Source organism: Chinchilla lanigera, unplaced genomic scaffold (genome assembly GCF_000276665.1).
Source record: "Chinchilla lanigera isolate Chin_1 unplaced genomic scaffold, ChiLan1.0 scaffold00118, whole genome shotgun sequence".
NCBI classification, from domain to species: Eukaryota; Metazoa; Chordata; class Mammalia; order Rodentia; family Chinchillidae; genus Chinchilla; species Chinchilla lanigera.
The window spans coordinates 677,028-702,117 of NW_004955519.1; the positions used below are offsets into that span (position 1 = coordinate 677,028).

Below are 25,090 nucleotides of genomic sequence, written 5' to 3' on the forward strand. Positions count from 1 at the left end.
TTCATGGTCTTTTCACATTATACTGCCTTTTCAACAGCAGTCTTTCTCTGCTGTGACCCATGGCATTCACAGGAACTACTCATTGTTATGGCCATGGGCTAATTCTCACCTCTTTCTCACTTCATAACATGCAGTTGAATGCAAGTGAGAGGTATATTATTGTGAGAAGAACTTGAAATCCATTTTCATTTCGTATAAGATATATTTTAAATTTTATTTTATATAAATATACATAAATATATTTTTAAAATTTCTGGATAAGATACTTAGCTATTGTGGTAGATTTCAAAAACAGGCGCAGTACTTTTCAGCTATTCCCATCAAGATGTGGAGTTTATTTCTCCACCTTGAATCTGGGCAGGCCTATGACTGCATTGGACCGATAGCATGCATGGGATTGACATACATATGCTGAGCTTCGGCCTTAAAGAGCCTTACAACTTCTGGTGTTCTTGTACCCACCCATGCTTGCTGCCACTCTATGGAGAGGGCTGCATTAACCCATTGATGGGTAAGACACATACTGCTGTCTACCCATTGATGGGAAGACACAATGCTTACCCAATGTCTACTGACTGATGGTAAGACACATACTGCCCAGTTGGCCCCTCACCATGGCTCATAGCCTGCTAGATACCAGACATGTGAATGAGGTCACCCTTGCTCATTCAGCCCCTGCTGACTGACTACAAATGCATAGGCCAGCTCCACCGAGCTTAACTGAACCAGCCCAGACCAGAAAAACTAACCATTAGATTGCAAACCAGGAAGAATTAGGGCGACTTGTTATGCATAAAAGGCTAACTGATGTATTTTTTAAAATAAATTTCTAGCCATGTGTCAAAATAAATATGAGTGGTTGAGAATTCTTGGTTTGAGCACAGCAATTATAAAGATTGTTTTTTAAATGAAAGGCAAATCTTTTCTGATGGCTATAAAGTCAAAGTTTTTCCTCACTTCACTCTGACCCATGAAAGTGCCAGGTTAAAGGGTTCCTATGGATATAGTTCTAGAAGCCCACTTGCCCTCCTCTGACCTTGGGCTTGTCATTCCAGTGCTGGATCATGTAGTTTGAGGGAAAGATCACCAAGGTGAGTGGCCCAGAACGTTTCTCAAGAAACAATCAGTGGCTGGATGGAAGAGAAGAAGAGATGATGTTTTGAAGACTACAAATGCCAATTCAGAGCCCCAGGAACCTCTAAGACGACAAGAGATGTAATGCTGAGGAACAAGAATGACAGTTGTTTTATAACTTGGTATCAGCTTTGTATTCAACCGGGAAAGAGACATTCACCCTCCCTTCCCCACGCACTTTGGAAACTTCAGATGGAGATCCTCAACAAGAAGACAAGAATAATTATAAACTAAATGAGGGCCATATTTAGCTATCTGAGAAAGGAAGAAATTATGGTTACAACTGTATACCTAGAGAGGTGTTTCTCAACCTTAGCTGCATGTTGGAATTCCAACTTAGCGAAAGCAACTCCAAAGCCTGCACTGTTAATCACTATATTAATTACCAACTTTACTGAAAAGGAAAAATGTTCAGCATTTGAACTTCCCATCAGTTTCTACAGAAGCCATTTCTTTAGAAGAGAATGATGGTGAATAACATATGAGTTGATTATTTGGTTATCTTAACGTGTAGATGCTTGGCCTTTTTTTCTTATTTTCTTAGTAAATCTGGGAGCCTTTGAACTTTGAATAATTTCTTTTTTCTTTATCTCAATGCCCTCTAGTTATACAAACACAAAAAATAACTACAAAGGCAGTATTTGCATCTATGCGGCTATGGCTTTTTCATTTGGTATTTACAATATTGAGTGAATGAATTAATTTAGTTCATTTTGCTTCCTAGGGAAAAGTGTATACAATGAAAAGATGTCCATTTTAGTTGGCTCTGCCAAGGTATTATTTTTTTAAGAAAAAAAAAGATAAAGAAGAAAAAGAGAGAAAAAAAACCTTTGTAATCTTGAGAAAATATGTTGGTCTGTACCTGAAACATTTTTCCTACATTTGCACTTAAACATATACTAATTATGTTCCCCAAAGAGGAGGTGTTTTACTGAGCAATATTATGAACTATCAAAAATATCTCTTGACCAGTGTTTGCAGCTTCTTCTATGTTGGCAGCCTCTTCTAGTTTGGGCTCAGAACTTGCTTCCCAACTGCATAGGAGTCAGCCAGATGAAATAGGTCATAGAAGCATTCTAGAGAGTGGACAGTGAACAGAGATGAGATGTATGAGAGTATCCTATACTGGAAAAAGGTAAGCAATTCCGCATGACTAGAACATCGGATGAGTTCAAAGAACTTCAGAGATGCATGCATTATCATTTCAAAGTGCAAGAAAGGAGGTGGACAGGGACACTGACACCCTGGTATTGAGTCTAAGAGTGCTCTGTTCCAGCTAACAGGTGGCACTGTTGGCCCAGGGCAGCTTCGTGGCTGTCCAGAGAAAGTGGCCTTGGGAAATTTGGGAAAGCAGAAGGCGGGACAAAGATGACCACTTGTAGAAGGAAGATATTTTTTAAAATAAATAAAAAGCTGTAATCATAACTGCCACATGTTATTTTGCTTAGGCACTTTTAAATAAGATAAATACAATCACTCCCAGTACCTCCACCAGGGTGCCGAGGTTAGGAAATTAGGGGACAACTATCTTCTTTCTCATCACTGAATGCACTGTCTCTTCATGCCGACCTGCCAACACATCCAAGCAACAGGGTGGGAAATCCCGCATTGTAACTTCTTGACCTGCCCAAAACTCCAGCCCTTGTTTATCCATCATCTTTTATGATTCCAGTAGACATTTACAACTCTCTCCTAGGAAATGAATATTTGAGCAATATTTCATTGATAAACAATGCTGGATAATAAATACATCAGTTTCAGGCATTCAAGTTAATTAGCAAAAAGTTCTGGAGTCATTAAAGGAATTGAAAGAGAAACTAACGGGCCTTATCTATCCCACCTCCCTTTGCTCAAGACACAGGACACCATGGCTTCTGGCCCTTGTCTAAGTAACACCTCCTCCCAGTTCAGTCTTACATTTTGGTGGAGGGCATTTCCGCTGATTGGTGTTCTCTCCTTCAAGGCAGAACTATGATCCCTTTTCCACTGCATAACCTACACCAGAATCGCAGCGTAGGCCACAGCACATTTTTAAATTCTTAATTCTATTGAATGTTCCCACTTTCCCCAAGCACTGTATGATAATCTAAAAACACCACTCCCAAATTTAGTTTGGGGTCATTATTTTCATATCCCTTCTGGTAGTGTAACGGAGTGGTGAAAAAGCACAGGAGTCAGACCTAAGTCCAAGCTCTGGTTCTACAGCATCTGAACTGTGTGTAATCTTGGGCAAGTTATGTAAATAGTATAAGCCTTGCTTTCCTCATCAATGGAAATGAGAATAATTGTACCTGCATTACAGGATTGTAGTGAGGATCAACTGTAACCAACCAATTAGCATAATCCTTCTGAGTACATAATAAGGGGTCATTAAATGACTTTTAATAATAACATCCCAGTTTTTTCCAGCCACTGAGCCCCCATATCTCTCAGCCCACAACATCAGTGGACAAGCCTCTCTCAAAACATTGTATCAGTAACCTATGATGCAAAAATACTTAGCCTTCCATCTTAACTGCCAAACTTTAAAAGAAATGAGTTGCATTGCTCATTTCCGGAAACACCTTTCCTTCATGACCTGCATGAAATCATTGGAAGATTAACAGATTAGAAGAAAAATATAAGGTAGTGAATATTTTTTGAAGTTACTAAAATAAGTCTTTGAAAACAAAGATCCAGGAGAAGTGATAGCATACCCTATTGGTTTTATATTTGTGCATACACTCAACTGTCCATCCACAAATGCAATCGTAAACCAGTGTATAAGATGCTCTATTGAGAAATGGAGTAAAAGTTAAAAAATCTTTTGAGACTTGACTGGGTCTGCTTTCATTTTGCCAAAGGCAAACTGATATTAACCAAAATATCCCAAGATCCAAAAGATGATTCAGCCTCAGAAAGAGTGGGGTAAGATTCCAGGGAAAGAGGTCAGGGGAAAAGGATTTAACTATCTATCTGGACTGACTGGTAGCATCGTTTCCTTGTAAAGGAGCCTGAAAGGTTTTACACACATGCTTCCAATACCACCTCCCCAAAATGATTACAGTAACAACAGCCACGACTGTGACCATTTATTCACTCCTTACCATGTGCCATGCCCTGTGCTGCGTGCTTTATTTTCATTGTGTCACTCAATTTCCACAACAAATTGTGGCAGTCTCCACAACAAATCTACTATTTTGCAGAAGCCAGAGTTTGCATGGTATAACCACAGAATGTCTTCGCGTGGCTAGCAGATGTCTACCAATCCGTCCAAACCTAATTCAAATCTTACCTCTTGGGCCAGGGCTACAGCTCAGTGGTACAGTGCCTGCCTGGCAAGCATGAGGTCCTGAGTTTGACTCCCGGTACCAAAACAAACAAATAACAACAACAAAATCTCACTTCCTTCATAAAGTTTCTTTCCCTTTTCTCCTTCTCGACTTCACACTCACTTTTTCTTTTCCCAATTATTTGGCAGTTCAGTTTTTGTTTTGTTTTCTTAAATAGACACACTTGGAGACACAGGCTCTACTGTTCTTTCACTGCGTGTTGAGTGGGGTTGCTTTTCTAGATGTGCCTGTGACACTTTAAAGGTAGGGGGAGTCCTTGACTTTGCCCCAAATGTAAGGCAAGAGGTAGGACAGATTCTGTACCTCCAGAATATTATCTAGGCCTAGATGTTTTTTAAATTGCAATGAATTGGATTTTTGCCCTTTCAAGTTTCAGATTTCATGGCTGTTTTCTGCTTGATATGTTGGACCAACAGCAGAGAAATGTCATTGTCCTACAGAGTTCCAACCACAAGAATGTTGTAAGACAGGAAAGGAAGTCATTTTTTATCATTGAATTCAAAAGCTTCCCTTCTTATATGAATCAAGAATGTATCTTATCTCCTAGATATTTCTTCTGAGTTCACCAGTGGCTGGGCCTGCCACCCTCCTATAAGAGGAGAGCAGACAAAGGGAGGCAGAATGCTATTTGGTGGCAAAGAACATTTTTCCCCTGCAGAAAATGGAGTGACTTTCAGCTTATCTGCTGTCACCTTGTTAATGTGATCATTGTTCTTCAAAATAAAATCTCCTGTTGTTACCCATGATGTCTTTAGTGCAAAAAATAAAAAAAAAGAAGCAGCTGAAAACCTAGAGGAGAGGGGCAGAAGGGGAAAAATAAAAGCCTAATCAATAGAAGCTACAAATTACCTTCTTTCCAAGGAAAAACACTCAACACACAATTATCCAAATTCTCCCTGGCAGCCGTCTTGCTTGCTCTCTGAGATAGGTATGGGAAGTACTAGAAACCCATAGCCCCTGTCATCACCTCTGGTTTTCAGAGAAGGAAACACAGCCTACATTCGCTGGAGTGCAGAATTTATTGTCTATTTAAGCCAAAGGCTCTATGGCCATTGGTGTGTGCCCTTGGCCTGTTTTCAAACACATCATCACTTCAAAATTAATCACCCAAGTCCAACTTACTGATGAAGATTTCCAGGTATTAAATACCTAAATGGAAGAGGGATCCTAGTTGTTAATGATCAAATACCATTCATGGCAAGCATAACACAAAGACGAGGCGAGACAAAGATGATTTACTCTATCTTGAGGAATGAATCAAAACTTCCTCCTTGTTCACCTCCTTGTTTGTAAGAAGAGGGCAAAAAAGGAGCAGAGACAACTTCTTGCGAGGCCTCACTTCCTCAAAAATGGGGACTATTTGCGTCTTTTTCCTTATTGGAATCTGACGCGTGGCCTCTGGCTACTGGAAAACTAGCCCTGTGTTTCAGTTGTGAGAGAACGGCTGAGAGATTCCCTTTTGCACGTTCTTGTGCCATTTCAGGAGCTAGTGGTTGCAGCTACACTTAAAGTCAATGAGTTATGAGAAGTAACACCCCTGAGGACAGCAGTCTCTCAGGATCCCTGCTGAGCCAGAAAGAGGTGCTCGGAAGTGAAGGAGTCAGGAGTATTCAGAAGCACTGGGAAGGCTACAGAGAAGATTCTGCCTTGAACACGGACAAAGAAGTTTATCTCTACCTGTAGCAGGGCTGTGAAGGACTGGAAGAGAATGGGGATCAGATTAGAGTGGCTCACAGCTTCCTGCAGCTTTATCCCTTCCAAAATCTTACCACTTCCTCCACCACATCTCCATCTCTCAGACTCAGAAGGCAAGAACTGACCAAATCAAACAGGCAAACAAAAAAAACACCTCCAAATAAGACTTGGTATATTTTAAGGTCCACTCAAAACTTGATACACCTTAACCTATTTACCCTAGTAGAGTCAGTTCAAAAGTCTTCTCCTCCATCAGCTTCACTTGGCTTCTTATGCCACCCTACATGGGAGGGTTGGTCCCTTCACTGTGTCCAGTTGCTGGTGCTCCTGGGCCGGTATCTTCCTTGTTTGCAAGTCCTCAGGAACAGAAGTATGCTTAGCCGTGCTTCATGCCCAGAGTCGAGCCCAGTGCTCAGCATTGTACATGCTGTTCCATGAAATTTTGCAACCCCAATGTTGGCCTCCTTCAAGATCCTAGCTATGATGACCAATCAAAACCTCACAGAATAGAAATCAGCCCATTGGCTAACTGGGAAAGTGACCAAGCCCAGGACAGAGCAGCTCAAATTTTCCATTGAGGAACATTCCGCAAGAGAAAGACCAAGAAGTTCAGAGGAATTTCTGAATGGGGGATTTTCATGCTGAGTTTTTTCCTGGCTTGCCTGGGCATGCTCGGTTCAGTGTAACATTTGGCTGCATGCCGTCCCCTAGGCACACTGTTGGTATTTTCATATCCCATCTGCCAGTGCCTCTGGAGGACATTAGGATAAGTGGGTTGATCCAGAAAGGACACCCACTGTCCTGGCCCTCTGCCTACAACATGCAAATGGAGAGCAGCTTCTCAGACACAAAGCTTCTACTTGTGCCAATCGTGTATTATTTTAATATTATTAGTAGTATGCATAGTGGATTGAGCATCTACTCAGTGCACCATGCTAAGTCTTTTGCCTATATTTTTTCATTTCATCCTCATTTGATGTCACACAAGGGAGATATTATTATGTTCACTTTAGAAATAAGGAAGCTATGGTCCCATTACTTGCCCAAAATACACAATTGATAAATGTGGGCTAAGGATTCAAGTCCAGATCAGACAAACACTGAAGGCCTCCCTCCTTATGCCATGCTGACTTTCCAAAGCCTAATTATCTAAAGGATGAAACCAATAACAAGAAATCCACATGGTAAATTCAGTGAAAGTTGCCAAAGCTAAATTCAGAGGTAAGTGTATAGTTTTCAATTCTCATTTTTAAAAAACTAAGCACTCAATTTAGGAAATAGTTTTCAAAGTTTAAAATCTCAAAGAGACTATAAAATCAGGTAAATTAATTTAAAAATTGGAAACACTGACAAAATTGACAAAATGGTCTTTCTTATGAGATGATGGTAACCTACCTTTGAGGACAGGGTTTCCCCAAATGAACTAAGGGGCCTGAGCTGGCACTGATACTGATGCAGAAGCATTCCTTCAGTAGAAGATGAAACACAATGATAGTAGCCCTTGGCTCCCTGGCCACTGAGGAGTTGGTGCGTGAGTTGAGTTCCTGAGAGTTCACCTGATCAGCCTACGTACTTTTCACGCACATCTCCAAACCACCAGAATACCCTCTTAGGCTAGTCGGAGTCATACATACTACTTTCCCGGAAGGTCATACTATCTATCCTCTTTAAACTTATCCCAGATGTACTCTATCAGCTTCAAGCTCTGGCACTGTTGATACATGGGCTGTGCCTATTTCTAGACTGGGGAAATTCAGCAGGGGTTGAGGAGGAAAGAAAGCAGAGTTTTGTTTTGCCCTGAATTATTCATATAATTATAAGGCAATCATCATATATTATCACTGTTGTTTTTTGTGCTGGGAATCGAACACAGGACCTTGCGCTTGCCAGGGAGGCACTTATGCCACTGAGCTAAATCTCCGGCCCAAGGCAATCATCATATGAAACAATTGTTCCATGGCTTTAAATCTAGTAAATAAAACTCGCTTTGAGACTCCAGTTTGAAAGATGTTAAAGATCATAGTAACTATCCTGTTTATATAATATACACACACATGCGCATGCGCACACACACACCTATAACATTCTTTTAATGAAATCTAGTGTAATAAAATTTGTGTTGAGGCAAAAAGTAGCCATTTTCCCCTCAGCTTTTATTGTGCTGAATGCAATATCTGCCAAGTGCTATTTGGAGATATCTTTGATTAAAGGCCTGGTCTCCCCACATGGGAGCTGTCTGGAGTTAGCAGGGGTATGTGACTTCATTGAGACTGATGCCCAAAGATAAGCACGCTCACACTGTGCCAGCAGTGGTGAGGAAGCTGAGCCCCCTGCCAAGTATCCCTGTTACCCACCCTACCTTTGCCTGGCTTGTCAGTCCCCCTCCACGCCATGGAACTTCAGTTATGGAAGGTAAGTGGGGCCAAGCTATTCAAAAGGTCTTCACTTTATCTTCCTCCTTGAACTTAAACTGGAAACCTCTGGAAGGCACCTGAAAAGGCCTTCTTGCTTTGGCAATCCCTCTTATTACTTAGTCCTTGAATAAATAACCATTGAATAAATGCTACTGAGCTATTAGACACTTTCCTCTGGATCCACTGAGCTCTATGAAAATGTGTGAATTTAGGTCCTTAATTGTCTCACTTAGTTCCCTGAACGAAACTAGGGGTTAGGGTGAGAGTGGAGTTCTAACTTCTTACCTGAGTCAGCGAGCCTTAACCCTGGCTGCTCATGGGAATCCACTGAGGAGCTTCACAAAGACACTTAGGCCCACCCCCACAGAGTTCGATTTCATTGGCTTGGGAGCTGGCTGGCACATCAAACGATGGTTAGTCATCATAAATAGAAATGGTACTGGAGTTCTGTGATTGGGATAGCTTCTTCAATGACAAGTTTGGAAACCATAATGTCCCCAGTGAACTGACCCAGGCTCAGGGGCTCTCAGGGGAGCTGCCTGGTCTGCAGTAGCAGTTCTTTCCTCTCTGGAGGTAACCAAGCTGCATAAGTCAGCACCGGCCCAGCCCATCAGTGCACCTGGTAACCCACTCAGAGGGAAGAAGTGTTCTCAGGAGGGCTGCATACAATGGCACTGGTAGTGGTTAGACCAAACAAGAGGCCCTCGAAGCATGGCCTATAGCACTCTCCTCAGAAGGAGTGGAGGCAATTGTGCGGTAAAGTGGTTTTGCTGCAACAAGCAGAGTGACCAGCTTCAACTCTTATACTGCTGGTGCCCGCTGCACCTCACTGCTTACCTCCTGTGGAACAACTTAACTGGTGTCTATAGAAGTATGGTCTAGAGAAGAGATTTAAGTAAGGGGCCATCCCTGGCATTAAGAAGCCTGAGTTAAATTTTAAAATGCACCCCAATGCAGAAAGAATACTGTGAATAACTCAAGCTTTCCAAATAAGGTTCAATCTTAGAAAAGAAAATAATAGAGTCAAGGAGGGTTTAGCGGATTCAAGAAGGCAAGGCAGGCCTCAAAGTGGGCTAAAGTCTTGTTTAAGGCCATTGAGAATGGAAGAAAGGCAAAGCTGGGGAACTTGAATCTGGGGAGTCCGTGTTCAGGGCTGTTGGGGGAGATAAATTTCTTTGGGCAAGCTCAGGGCAAGAAACTGAGGAATTCCTCAGAGACAGAAGGAGGTGGGTACTGGAGGAGAAGGAAGGGCTGTGGGCCCAATGCAACCCAGGGCAGGACGTGGCCCCTACCCAGCAGCCAGAGGCTAAAGCACCAGCACTCCGCCGGACAATCCCTTGCACTTGAGCCACCCTCCTGCAACAGATTTAAATGTTCGAACAGAAGACAGGGAGAAAGGATTGTCGGCTCAGTTCTGGGTATTGTAATGCCTCAAAAGGAGTGCAAAGTGGAAAACTTTGGCCAAGCAGTAGGAATAATCCAAGGTCCCCCAAGCTCAGGGGCTCACTGACCCTGAATGTCAAGGTCAGCTCTGAGGGAGGGTCAAGCATGGCGATCCTCCCTCGCATTTGTTCCGGTGAAAGGGTTCATTTTCAGGAAACACATTTCTCCTTTTCCCACAATAGGAAGCAGCTACAACACAGTCCCTTCTCCCTTAGGTCCAGTCTCCCCCAGCTCCCCTCCCTCTTTGTTTTGCCAGGAAATGCTACAAACCCCAAATACCTGCATTCTTGGGCATGCAGCAGGCGAAAGCCATGCTTGGATTCCCACTCTGCTTCTTAAGGAAAGGCCTTTTCTTTTCTGCAAAGCCCTCTCTGAATGCCTGAGAGCTGAAAGCTGATCTGCTTAAGTTAGCACACAGGGCAGGGGGGTTGGGAGGGTGAGAGAGGGCAACCTTCCTGCAAGGAGGATGGCAGATTTTCACACAATCTCTGCGCTGCCTCTGGGACTCCCCCCGAGGGGAGATGGTCTCACCCAAGTGCTGGGCCAGCTGTTAATCCCTCTGGGGTTCACTTGAATGGCAAATCAGGACTCCGGCCGCTGCCTCCAACACTCTGCCTCCAGCAGGGGCTCAGCACTTTCCTTCGCCAGCCCTGAAAGAGTATAGAGCACAGTGCGATTCTGTGCAGCCTTGGGATCCCATGTACAGTCGTTCCAGGGATTAGCAGCATGGACATCACCTGGGAGCATGTTAGAAATGCAGAATCTCAGGCCCCACCGGCTTGAGAAGTTCTACCAAGCGCCATGTGCCTATGGAAACCATTAGTACTTGCTAGAGACAAGAAGTTGAACAAATAGTAAAACCCAGGGGGCCGCAGCAGCCCCGCCCCTAGACCTACTGTCCAATCACAAGAGGGGTAGATTCCATCCCATCATCATCCAGCTGTCCCAAGTTGCCAGCCACTCTTCTCACCAGGATGGGTGGGGCTGGCCAACTTGGCTGTGAAATTTGAGGTTGGCGTTAGGGTGAGCTACTCAAATATTTGCACACATACTTAAAGGACAAGGATGGCAGCAGGGGGTCGACACAATTAGAGCTGGCTCTTTGCAGGTTACAAGTCAGTTTCTGATCCCCTCCCACCTTCAACGCACACACCACCTGTATCAACATGTTGCGAGGTTGGGATGCAGATAACAACACCAATAATACACGGTAGGGCTCCTCAAGCTGTTTCATGAACATCAACTATCCTGGACCTCATCAGATCTTCCTCTTGGCAAGAAAGGGGAAGTTCAGGGACTTCTGCAGCCTCCTCCTAAAAGTCTTATGTTGTCCTGCCCCGGGCTTTCCCTCCTGAGCCCAGCCAGGGAATCCCCATGCAAACTAGAATGGAGGAGAAACCGAAAGAATGGAAACTAATGGCAAGTTAGAAGGGAGCTCCTGCTTTGCAGTCCAGAGAAAATACAAGCGGAAACCCTGGTTTCTTCTCAGGTAAGTCCTCGAGGCTCTGCTCCTGGCTGCCTTTCCCGGCACTGTAGGCTTCTGCTTCCTAATGATAACCAGCGAGAACCAGAAAGGGTGACTTCATTTCTGAAGAGGACGTAAATGGAGCTGAGGTTCTTCGATGCATTAAAGGAATCTAAATCAACAGCAGCAAGTCTGGCTGGAACCTTACAGAAGTGACCCAGACAGAATCTGTGGCCTTCTCAGCATTTGTCAATGGTATCAGTGGATGGCATGACCATTGCCTGAAATATTGCTCATTGCCCTGGTCCTTCCCATTAGCAGAGTGTCTGGGCCCTGCCTGAGGGAAGAAAGCCAAGGGCTGGAGTGAAGGGGGAGGGACTGTCAGCCAGAGATAAGAAGTGGGGAAAGCAGAGGGTGGCCTGGGGTCTTACTTGCATTTGGGTGGGGTCTTGAAAGCAATCAGGGTGGGCTTTTGCATTGCAACCCAAGATAAAATAGTATTTAGAACGCTTCTTCAGAGCCCCAGTCTTGCCTGGAACAACAATCACCCATGAAAAGCCTCTCACGAATGAAAGGAAATGCTGCCATTGTTTTATTTTCTCTGGGAAGTCATAATAGGTTTTAAAAGGTTAATCTCCCTCTCAGCCCTGTTTTTTCCCTTCCAGTGACCCCAAGCTGAAAAGGAAAAATATTTGCACTTGGTGTTTAAAAATCACAGTGAATTAGCTTTTGTTGTTCATGGCAAAGACACTATTTAGCTGCCCAGAATCAAACCAGATGTCAGGGGAGAAAGAAGGCCCTGCATCCTGTGAACTTGCCTTTCACCTCTGCAGAAGGGCCAAGGGGAATGCTGGGATGAGATGACAGAAGAGAGTTTGGTCATGAGCAGACGTCGTGTGCAGTTTTGATGCAAGTGCCGGTCAGCGCTCGGCAGGGTGCTGCCTGAGACTAGTGTGCGACAGCTCTGGGACCTCCTGATTTCCAGAAGTTTCCTTCTGCGGACGCTAGGCCAACAGCACTACTCCCACAGGTGGCAGAGACCAAGAAGAGCAGTACAGAAAGATGGAGAAGAGAATTGGCAGCCAAAAGAAAACACAAAAAGAGCCCAGCTGGACTTGCTGGCACATTACAGCTATAAAGGAAGGTGGAAAAAAAGAAACCCAGAGAGGAAAAGGGTATATGTTCTTTCTGTAGTCTTCCGGGAAATTATAAGGGATAGATTATTATTCAGTCTTCTTTTCCTTTAGGACATCACTCACCAAAAAGCACAGTTTAAATTAGGCAAAAAAAAAAAAAAATTCCTATGGGGCTTAACCTGTTTCTGTTTCTAAAATCTTATGGCGTAAGCAGGAAGAACCCTCTTGTAGTCAGACCCTTTGTATCTACCCAACAGACATTCACTAAGCCTTCGCTTTGGTCAGGCATTTAGGTGATACTGGAAGGCTTCGGATAGGCTTCCCACCTATAATAACACAAGAATGACAGCAACAAAAACAATAATAGAGAAAGGCACAAGGTTTCAAACTTGATGCACGAGTGACTACACTTTCTATATAGTACCTTATTTACTCCTTACAATAACCCTGTCCGGTAAGGTTTATTTCCATTTTACAGATGAGGAACTGAGGCTCAGAAAGCTTAAGGAAATTAGTCAAAATAACATAGCTGTTAAACTAGCAGGGTCTTTTATTTTTGTAAATCACTGACCAAGTTCAATTGCCTGCAAAAGTGCCTGGCACATAGTAGATGCTCGATAAACCTTTATGGAATGAAGACAGCCACTAAAGTTGCACACAAGGGCTTCCTGAGGCTCTAGAGCTAGGCCTTGAAGAATGGCTCTATTTCACGCCAACAAGAGGATAAAAGGTACACCAGGAAGAGAGCAGGAACTGACCAAATGCATCTCTAAGCAAACAAAACTGTTTTACAGAGTAGCAAAAGTGGACAGGAGGGGTTAGCAGCCAGCAGAGAGGCTCAAGTCAGGAGGACTTGGGTCCTACTGTGGCTTCTGCTCCCATCTATGCTCAGACTCTTTGGTGTCTCACTTTCTTTATCTACAGAATGCAGATATGAATATTAGCTGCTATTAATTTCCAGCAAGCATCCCATGTTCTTCTCTTTCAAGTTGATAAAATCTTTGTTTTTTGAACAAGGCCTACTACCATACAACCCCAACTCTACATGCCCAGGCCTCCTTCTCAAGAGCTAGGCATTGCGGTCTGGCCAATATGATGAAAATAATTATGCTTTGAGATTTCTTGAAAATCTCCTCAGAAGACAAGAGGCATACTTCCTTCATCCTGTGGCTTGGGCCAATGTTATGCTGCCTGGGGCTTCAGCAGCTATCTTGGCTCATGAAGATAAGGGCTAACATTTAGGGATGGTGGGGTCAGGGGCTGCAGGGAGACTTGACCCCTCATTACTGCTGAGTTTCCACACAACTCAACCTCTTTCACATGAGGGGAAATAAAGATTCACCTGTTTAAAGCTTTTATTTGTCCCCCAAGAGTACATTTGCATCAGAGTTGCTGGGAAGACTAAATGAGATAATACAACTCACCTAATTAGTGCCTGGCCTTACAAATAGTAAGCGCTCAAACAAATCTTACCAATCTTCTTCTGTTGCCATTACTATCACTATTATCATCACAAAATCCAGGATACTCCCTTATTCTACAGTAGGCTAAACCACCTTTATTCAATTATTAGTCAATTTGCTTTAAAAATCCCTAGGCTTGTGTCTTCCATGAGAACCTACTCATGAATCTTCCAGTTACAGGGTCTCAAATAAGAGAACAAAATACTTGCCTTTGAATTTCATCACAAAAGCGTCTGCACAGACAACAATATAGAAAGTTTAGGTCTATTAGTGAAAGGAGTGTAATAGATACACACTTCTGAGCATGGATTCTGGAAAGCACTGATTAAATTCTAAGCTTGGTCAAATATCCCATTTTGTAAAACTCCACAGTAACTTGATGCCTTCAAAGAGTCTCTCTTTTCCCAACCTGATAAACCTTTACATTTCAGGACACACACACACACAAATTTAAAGATTCAATTTGTTTAGAATATTGTGAGAGTTAGCATAGTGTGCTGGGCTTGAAGAGACTTGTGAAGAACTGTGCATCTCTTTATTTAAATCTCTGCTTTTTAGTGTCTGCAGATTGTGTGGTTTGTTCTTATATTTGATCAATGAATGTTTCTTACAGCTAAGAAAAGAAATAAAGATGACAGGCTAAAATGGATGGTCTCCAGTAGTCAAAGAACTGGTTGCATTAAAAAACCAAGAATACACTTGGGAAAACTGCAACTCTCAGGCCCCACCCTAGACCCACTGAATCAGACTTGCTGGACGTGGGGCTTTAGAATCTGTATTTCTAAGCTGCCTCTGGTGCACAGTTGGGTTGGGGCTATTTGTAAATGCCTTCTTCTTCCAAATCTGTCCTAGGGTGAGTTACCTAGAAGCAAAGTGTAAGACAGTTTCCTATTCAAGTAATGTGTGGAATGCCGGGGATCTAGCTCAGCAGCACAGTGCCTGCCTGGCAAGCACAAGGCCCTGAGTTCAATTCCGATACCAAGAAAAAAGTAATGTATGGAGGATGTGCCCTCAGTGGAAAGGACGTGAAGGAAGCAGGATACAGCCAGAGAAGGGACTAGAAAGAGTGCGGCGTCAGCTGGCATGTTGCTTCAGCCGCATCATCCAGAACTCTGGAGTGCCAATTGCACTCAGAGCTTGTCCCACCTTAAGTAGAGTGTTGGCAGGGCTTACATTTGCCAAGCGCAATTCTCTAGAGAACAGGCAGCTGGAGCCTGTAGCAGCCAACACTCCCAGCAGCTGGAAGAGGGTTGCACCCGCTGCTAAAAGAGATGGAGGCAGGGCACCTACAACATCAGCTACCAACTCCAACCTGTTAGGCTGTAGTATGGCCTGTCTCCACTGGGCCTCTAATGTACTTTTGCTTACATGGCCCAAGATTCCCTTTGATAGAAGAAGTGGAGGACGGTTCAATCTGCAGGAAGGTTTTCAAAATCTGAAATGCTCCTTTCAGTGACCAGGGCCACCAAGCTGGCATGCCGGGTCACCAATGCATCTGCCAACATTATCCTGTGCATGGTGAATTTTGCCAAGCACTGGCCCGAGGTCAACATTCCAGAGCCCTTCTCATGAGTTCCAGGCATATCCACTCATATGATCCATAACCAGTGCCTTAGAGAATCCAGCTGCCTGGAAATCTCTGTCCTCTCTCTTCTCCCTTGACAAATCAAGATACAGGCCACTGAACTTCCTTTGCCTTATTTTTCATGATTCCTAAATAGGTCAAATCACTTTGGAGGGTGGCCAGAAGCTAATTTTGTATTCACCACTGACCTGTTTTATTCCTCTGGCATTTCAGGAAAAAGTTGGGTGAGTGCCTTTTCTTCCTGTTTGCCTGAGTCCCCGTTCCCTGGAGCTAAACTTGCAGCCCAGGCCAATGAGATTTATTCCAAGCTACTGCTACTTGTCAGTGGATTGCTGCCCAAGCTTGCTTGCTGTCCATCTGCTGGATTCCTGTACATATGTGAACACGTGTGGAAAATTAAAGACTCAGCCGGCCACAGCCTGGAGCTGCCTTGCCCTACAGCTGCTCCTGCTTCTGCCAGGCCTGATGCCAGGGTCTGCTGAAGCGGCACTCACCGTGTGGTCAAGAAATGGAAAGCATTGATGATAAAGCACACCTCAGTTCCCAAGTCCATCAGATGCTTTTCGTCAGGAGATTACCCCAGTAGTATATGAGCAGTTCATCCCGCTAGAGATCCTCATTGCTATAGTACTCTGCATCTGCTTTTTCCAAAGAAGTGCTGCCATTTTGTTTTCTTAAATCAGAGCAGAGACCCAGGACTGGAAGGAGAGAAGGGAGGAGTGAAGTGCACTGAAAAACTGGGAGCAATATGCTTTGCTTTTGTGGTTCATTCAGATCCAGGGGGAAGCTCAACACTTCCAGCTAGTCAAATGCTAGAAACATGAAAAACCCTGGTGGAGCTTACTTGCCTCTCCAGAAGCCATTTTGTAGCAATGCCTTTATTTAATCGCAAGATGTCAATCCTCCTCTGCCTCTCACCTCAGATTTCGTCATTTTGTTTTAAGGCATTTTGTTGTTGTTTTTCCTTTTCCTTCATACACGAAGAAATATCTACAGATGAGCCTGCAGGCAATCTGCCAACTATAGGAACACAAGTTGAGATTAAGCTCTTCTCACTTTTCCCAAAGAATCTGAAGCCAATGGAAGTTTCCTTTGTGATATATATAACTTCATTTGGCAAATATTTATTGAGTACTTATAATGTGTGAGGCATTGTTTTTAGTGCTTTGTGTGTAAAAGTCCACAGCTGCTAAAATCTAACCTGACCTATATCAAGGATTTCTTAAATTAGTTCCCTAAGAAAAAGCCCCTGACTACCACTACCACCACACCAACTCTTCTCAGCTTAAAACAGCCGGATTCAGACTTTGCTTCTTCTTCCCTAGTGACAGTTAGAGACATTTCTTCAGAAAAAAATGTAAGACAGTAGTTTACCGTACTTAAGCTATTATGAGTAAGCAATCAGAAAGGCATAAATGGGGCAGATAAAAAAATAAACTAAAATAGCCCACCCAGGTTAGGAGCAAATTTAAATAGCTAAACCAAGTTCAGAGATGAAAAAAAGACTGTTTTTTATCCAGGACATGCTAACAGCTCTAACAGTACCACTTTCACTCCAGACCTAAACCTAAACTTAAAAAAATTAAAATAAAATATAAACAGTTTCTTTTTAAACATGTCTCCTTTAAAATAGGCCCCCTACTCCTACCCTGCCTGCTGCTTATCTATATAAAACTAAGACTAAAAAATATGTTAGACTTCTTTCTCCTCTCGGTATCCGTTAAGAGCTTTTCTCTTATTATTTCCAATAAACATTCTCCTAAATTTCTCCTTTTGTCCTCAAATTTATTCTTCAATTTTGAAAACCAAAATCCTCAAGTTTACACAGCATGAGCTATATCACTATTTCAGTTAATTTTTCTCAGTAACTCTAGAAACTTTATATTATTGCTACCTACCTTTTCCAGATCAGGCCACTGAGACATAAAAAGGTTAAATAACTTGCCTGAGACACTGGAGGTGGTAAGTGGCCGAGGCTGGACTCCTCACCATTATGCTGCTGGCTTATCCTAATGATAGAGTTAGGGGACCCATTATCCTGCCCTAGCAAGCACAGATTCACAATCTCCCATCACTCACATCCGGGTCCTAAACCAACAGACTATACGAGGACCAGGATTAAAATCTCAGGTACCTACAGGAAGTGGCTGCCATGCTTTATGAGTGTTCCATAAGGAACATTCATTCAGACTGCATTGTGTGGGCCTCTGCATGCTACATACATCCCCTTACACAATGCTGTTCCTTGAGCCTGAATAAGGGGTTCCTATTCATAACAGGGTTGAAAATAAGACCCAAGCCTACCCACCTTGCATAGCTCACCACTGCTGCTTCTACAAACCTCTACAGAAAGGCTGACAATGCTCAGCCTGGGGCTCAGCTGCCCCTTGGGTATTGGAATCATCCACTTGGTGTGGCCCCAGTTCAGCAGGAACAATTGGCAAGTAGCTAGATCACCATGGGACTCCAAAAACAAATGCGTACAAATATGACATTTGTGGAGAAAGAGCTAGAGTCTGCTGAACCACTGAGCGGGCCCTCGAGTTTCCATTTTGGAGTTTTTTGCCCTTCAGGCTTTGCTCTCCTTCTCACTCCAACCCCTGACCTTCCTGATGCAAAGCTGTAATTCCACCATACGAACTTTGACCCTTCCTTCACACTAAAGTGAAAAACACCTGATAATGGTTTCAACATTATCTAGGGTATCAGCATTTTAAGATAATTACCCTAACGCTGGAATGGTGGAATAGGAGCTTCAGACAGCTGTGGAAGAGGAGCTGTGCATGGAGAGCAGAAACCAGGAGGCTCTAGAATCAGCTAATCCTTCACTTAAGATTTGATGATGATCCTAGTAAAAGCAAAACTACATTTTACCAAGGAAAGAGAAAGAGCATGTACATGGTCTTAAAAGCAAGATGGTTTGCAGACAAAGAGACACCATTGGATGATCTCTGAGGTCTCCAACAGTTCTATCAATGGTTTAACGTTGATCCTCTCTGTGATGAGTCTGGCACCTTTAGTGTGACCCCTGAAGAGAAAGGTCGGCTTCCCCAACCGCATATGTATTCAACATCGTGCACAGTTTCCTTCTTAATTGTGTAATTCCTAGCTCTGAGTTGAATGTACTAACTGAAAGGCATTTTGTGCCTTGCAGTAAGTGTCAGATGGTCATGGCTCCTCTGACACTACAGTGTGGGTATGGAGACAGAAAAGTTAGGGTATCCACTTCTATAAGGAGCCCAGGAAAATTTCGGTCTTGACATGTTATGTAGCATGAAATCATTTCAAGCAGAATAGTGCTAGCCTTCACTGAGCTCCTGATGGATGTAAATTAAGTTCATTTAGTTTGGCTCCGTTTGATAAGGAAATTCCAGGAGCTTTCCAGTGCCTTTTAGATTTATTTGAAATAACAACGTGCACTCAGATGTAGGATCCTCACACGAGTCCCACAGTAGGAAAATTGGCTCTGGTGGAGTGATAAGACTGGCTAGAAGCTTAAGCAGTCAATCTGGGGAAGGTAGAATATTAGAATGAGTTAATCTCATTTTTCTCATTTGCCCAATCAATGACAACCAATTGAATAGCAAGTTCAGCAAGAGAATCAAATGGTTAGACCAGAAATTGCAATCTTTTTCATTTAGGGGGGTATAGGAGACTCCCCCAATGTGTAGAATGGTGCCGTTTTTCATGAGATGATTTGGAGATGATACAATTCACAAAGAGAACAAATTATTTAATGCTGTACAGACTTTCTTTGGCTCTGTCCTTTAAAACTCCTTAAATTACTTTTGATGCTGTTGAGTTACAAGATGCTAAACTCACGACTGCATCCTATGTGCTAAGGATTTTTGACTTGGAATTTCATTGTGTTGCTACGCTTTACCTTTTGTATAGTATACCACTGAATGGAAATGGGGAGATAGAAGGTGAGAAAACCTTTAACTTTCTGATGCTAATGGTGAGTTCATCACTGAGAACTCAGTGAATTTCCCAGGGCTTACCCCAATATGAGTAAGCAGGGAGCCTGTTCTAAGTCCTTCTTGGCATTACTTCATTGAGGTTCCTGTAGCCCCAGTCAGAAAGCTGTCCTTTCCAGGACTGGCTGGGAGCAGCAGCATATTTCAGAGCTATGTCAGGAACAATGTGAGATTCTTCTAGGTACATAAAAACATCAAGTGAGAAGGTCGTGGAAGCCCACCTGAAAGGAAACGTGATACTGCAAACTGTGACTGCAGAGTGATCCCAACCCTCCAACTCTCTCCTTGTCCAGCATCCTAACTTGCCTAAGTAGAAACTCACTGTGACACCAGATTCCTAGGAAAATAATGAGAATGAATGAGGTTTCCTAATCAGGCTTGTAAGCATTGAAGAACCAAGGGATAGCATAAATAAGCAAAGCGTGGCATTAAAAATTTACATCTGCTCTGTCCAACATGGCAGCCACCACCTAACTATACATGGTCATTGAGCACTTGAAGTTTGTTTAGCGTGTAGAAGTGAATTTTTTATTTCATTTAATTTTAATTAGTTTCAATACTGATACCGCATGTATTTATTGGAAGACTTTTAAATATGTTTGGAAAAGCTTTGGTATATGAAACTATTTTATCAAATCCTATGGAATTGTCTGAAAGTCAATATAGATCAAGTCTTTCTGATGAAAATTTACCATACTAGTAGCACTAGGGAGGTTGAGGCAGAAGGCTCTCTGCAAGTTGGAGGCAAGCTTGAGCTACAAAGTGAGTTCAAAGCCAGCCTGAACTGCATAGCAAAACTCTGTCTCAAAAGACAAAAAAGGGAAGAAAGAAAGTTTACCATATTAATTGATATATGCTATAAATGAAAATACACATTGGATTTTGAAGACAGTGTAAACAAGAGAATGTAGGATATCTCATTAATATTTTATATTGATTTTATATGATTTTTTATGTGATTATATTTTATGTTACTCTTAATCTTGTGCCAAGATTAAATTTTGATAATGTTGACATAAATAAAGTGTGCTAGTAAAATTAATTTCATTCTTTTTCATTTTTAAAGTGGCTACTAAAATATTTAAATATGAATGAGTTGCATTATATTTCTAATGGACATCTCTGGTTTGGAACAAAATCAAAACATTTCAGACTGAAGGATTATAAATCGTTGAGAAGAAGTGTTCAGTGTTCGACTAAGAAGGGAATTAAGTCGTTGGTAGTAAGTAGCAACCCCCCAGTGAGCGGGCTGACTTAGGGGTGCCTGTTCATGATGGCTTTCCATTCTAAGGCTCGTTGGCACTTGGCCATGAGGTTCTAGCATGGTGGTTCTCAAATTTTTTTCTGGGAACCTCTGGGGGTCCCTGAGACCCTTTCAGGGAGTCCGTACAGTCAAAACTTTCTCATAATCGTACTCATATATTACTCGCCTTGTGCATCCCATCCTCTCATGGGATGTTGTACAGCTCTAGATGCAAAAGTGATACGAGAACCTAGAAGTCCTCTGTGAAGCCAGGTTGCTGGTCAAAAAATTTGCAAACACGTAAAAGAATACCATTCTTCTTATTAGCATTTTTTGGCTTGGGAAGATAGAAGATTTTTTTACTCAAATCCTTTATTTATAAACTTATTATATATATTATATATATTATAAGTAGTTATTGTTAATTTTGAAATAAATTACTAAGAACACTTTTTATTTTTCAGTTTTTATATCTAATATGATAAATACTGATATAATTTTATCAAACAAATACTGTTTGGGATCCTCAGCAAATTTTAAGAGTATAAATGGGTCCTGATCGAAAAGTTAGAGAATTGCTGCTCCAGAGGGACTTGGTAGCAGATGCTGTAGCTGTCTCACCCCACAGCCCCTCAGTCAATGTCGGAGTCCACCTGTAGCCACAGGGGCAGTTGCGTGCACACTGACCACTTCCCACCTCAATCACCCAGATCTTCCTGTTGTTCTACTTGAAGAAGATTTTCTCTCATACTGAAAGAGTATTAGTTAGACTCCAAAAATTAGAAACAGCCAAAGGTTAGTTAACAGTAGAATGAGTAGATAAATTCTGGTGTTTTTACACCATGGAATACTACACAGCAATGAAAATGAACAGTCCATTGCTACATTGGACAATATGGGTGAACCCCCCAGATATAGTATTAAGTGACACAAGCCAGACACAAAAGAGTACATGTTCTATGACTCCATTTTTATGCAGTTAAAAATCAGGTAAATCTAATCTATAGTGTTAAAATTCACGATAGCAATTTCCTTTGTGAGGAAGAGGAGCTCACTTGGGACTCTAGAGAGCTAATAATGTCATAGGTCTTGACTTGGCAGGCCAATGCAGCGATGCACTTCTTGGTAATCACTCACTGAGCCGAATGATTTGCACACTTTTCTGTATGTATGTTAGACATCGCTTAAAAGGTTAAAAAAATTGAATACTAATTATTGTTTTTACATCATGCTGTGCTAGGCATACAAGAGGATAAAACAGAATTTTCAGACATGGCTTATGGGTTTTGGTTCTTTCATCAGTCCTCATTAGAAATAAATATCAGTAGATTTCATCTGGGTGTGGGTAATTTCAGGTGGGCTGCTTTGCTTGAACAGCACAATGATTCGTTATTAAACAGACATTGAATGTCTTTATTTATTTAGAATACACACAGCTTCTCAGTTGCCACCATTTCTCATTATGCTACACCAGCTGTGTCCCATATTGAAGCTACCTGCCTGGTCTTGATTGTCCTTGAGTTTGAGACCAGCAACTCAAGTAGTAATTCCACAGGTGACAAGTGCTAACACACCAGGGAAACCCAGCTTGCTACACTGACAGTGACGACCACGCGTGAGGTTAGAGGGGCAGGGGAGGTGTGGACAACAGGAGGTGCTGTGGGGGGATCATTTGTGCTCCTCAGGGACCCTCTGAAGTGTATCTTAGTCTACTTTGTATTGTTATAACAGAGTACTTAAGCATCGATGATTTATAAAGAAAAAATGTAGCCAGGCTTGGAGGTCCATACCTATAATCCTAGTGCTCTGGGAAGCTGAGGCAAGAGGATCACAAGTTTAAACCCAGCATGGACAACTTAGTGACATAGCAAGATCCTGTCTCAAAAAATAAAAGGGAGAGGTGTACTATGGATATAGCTCAGTGTGAATGTCCTAGGTTTAATCTCTAGTACTGCAAAAAGGACAGAGAGAAAGAGAGACAGAGAATTATTTTGGCTTACAGTTTGGATGCTGGGAAGTCCAAGAGCATGGCAGCAATGGTAGCAATATCTTCCAGTCTTCTGGTGAGGCCCTCATGCTGCTTTAACACAGCGGACAGCAGAGCAGCAGAGGTATCTCTTCCCCAGGTATGTGGAAGAGATAAAAGGGGGACAAACTCCAGCAATAGCTGACCCATTCCCCAGAGAGAAGCACAAAAACATTCCCGAGGGCTCCGCTCCTCCCATACCTCAAACACCTCCTTCTGGGCCCCACTTCCCAACACTGCCGCTAAGTTTCTACCACATGAACTTTTGGGAGACACACTCAAACCATAGTGGGGGGACAGTTGGGAGATTGGGAGACCAGGACTTGTGATGAGGGAGCCGTTGTCTAGGGGATAGGAACATGACCTCACCAGGAGGCCCCTGGGGACATTTCCCTGACCAACGATCCACTTTCTACTGTCCCTATCCACCTTAATACCTGAGTTTCATTTCAGTCAGGACTCACGCCTGCATCCAGTCCTTCACACAGGTCTCTGGAGCACCTGGGAACACCTCTCAGATGGCCTGGCTTTCTAGCTTTGACTTTAATGGGGAACAAGCTAAACCTCCTAGCCCATCCTTGCTCCCCTCAACACGGTCAAGTAGACATGAAAGGAGAAGAAAAGGCCCGGGCTTCCCCGCTGAAGCATGATCCAGCACTACAAGGGTGGTAGGGAAGTATGTCCAAGAAGACGAGAACACGCATTCCAGTGAGCAGTGTCTGCCTCTGCCACATGTCACTTGCTTTCTCCCTGCTCGGAGAGCCAACAACGTCTGGCTCTGAGAAATCCCTCTGTGCCCTGGCACTAGACCCCTCGTGGAGCCCTCCCCTGGACATCGCCTCCAACCCTGACGCTCCTGGTAGAGATCTCAGACCACCATGGACTGCAAAGCCCAAATGGCCAGCTGGTCCACAGGAACCATCCTCTCTTGTTCCGGCCCCAGCTTACCAGGCCACCATTGCTGCTCAAGGGAATCACAACTCTTGCTGAGGTCACAGCTTGCTCCGGAGGTGTACCCCAGCAGCCTAGGCACGAACAACTTAATCTTGCTCTGGGCAGGGAGGGATGCTGCTTCAGGTCCGAGAGCCTGTGCGCACACCTGGCCCTGAAGAGAGGGGACAGCTGCCCGAGGCTCCAGACTGTGATTTTGTTAGGCCTGGACTTCTGGCCTTTCTGCCTAACTGCTTCAGAAGCACCACAGCCTGTCTTCATAACTGACAGACCCATTTTCTCTCTTAAACCACTCAGACACATTTGCTCAAATACCAGGTCTCCCAAGCACATGCTGGCATTTAGCGAACCCTTGACAGGGCCGGATAATTGTACACTGGAAATTGCTTGCCAAAAGCTTTTAAATCTAAGGTATATTGTCTTGTTGTCTTTCCAAGACTCTGAAATCTCACCTGTCCTCACTAAATGAAATTTGGGGGGCAAGAGGGTTGTGTTAGGCCGGTGTGATAATGTCTCCTCACACCTATGTTGGAGCCTTAGGAATTCAGACATGCTCATTCCAATGGTCAAGGTTTGAAATGGAAACAAAGCACGAGGTTGGTGTGTGCTTTTAATCAAAGCTGAACAGCTGCAGCCCACCCAGCCTCCACAGGCCTTGCACAAAAAAAAAAAAAAAAAGTTAGTTATTCTCTCAGCTCCTACTGCAAATTCAGAAAGAGGCCACTTGCTTCATCCTAAGGACTGAGACAACTTAGAATAAAAAAACATTAATGTTCAAAGTACTTTTCAGCCCAATTCCCTCATTTTATGGGTGAAGAAAAGGAGGTCTCGGCAGCACAACTAGAGAATGGCAGAGCAAGGACGAGAACCAGACTTGAACATCGTTTATCAGTATTGTTCAGGGAAGGAGCCACTGTCGAGGGCGGGCTCATTTCCCCAGCCACAGAGGCGTGAAGTTAATTCCTTCAAGACCGTGTGACAGGAAGGGGAAGCTCTCTGAGGATAAAAAACAATGAAGAGAAGCAGAAAGCAAACAGGACTGGTCAAGATTGTGGCAGATCAGGCTGGAGAGGCACAAATGACTCAACATCTTGAAATGGAGATGAACAAGAAAACAACCACAGCAAAAGTCATGCAAAACCCAGTGGTTAAACCTTTGGAATCTGACCTCATCCTGCTTTTGCCTGTGTCTTCCTCTGGGTTAATACTTGATTGCTTACCTACAA

General features: G+C 43.2%; 1 protein-coding gene across 2 annotated transcripts in view; it reads right to left on the minus strand.

Moving 5' to 3' along the window:
* The window catches only part of Nhs (Nance-Horan syndrome (congenital cataracts and dental anomalies)), a 323,137-nt gene that overhangs the window by 80,812 nt on the left and 217,235 nt on the right, over positions 1-25,090 (minus strand). The window contains exon 1 of one of the 2 annotated variants that reach the window (XM_005409134.1): positions 10,298-10,378. The exons of the other annotated variant lie outside the window; for it this stretch is intronic. Within the exon in view, the coding sequence (XP_005409191.1) occupies positions 10,298-10,331 (34 nt within the window). The 5' untranslated portion in view covers positions 10,332-10,378. Of the gene's footprint in view, positions 1-10,297; positions 10,379-25,090 lie in introns of those variants that run through there. 2 annotated transcript variants of the gene reach the window in all.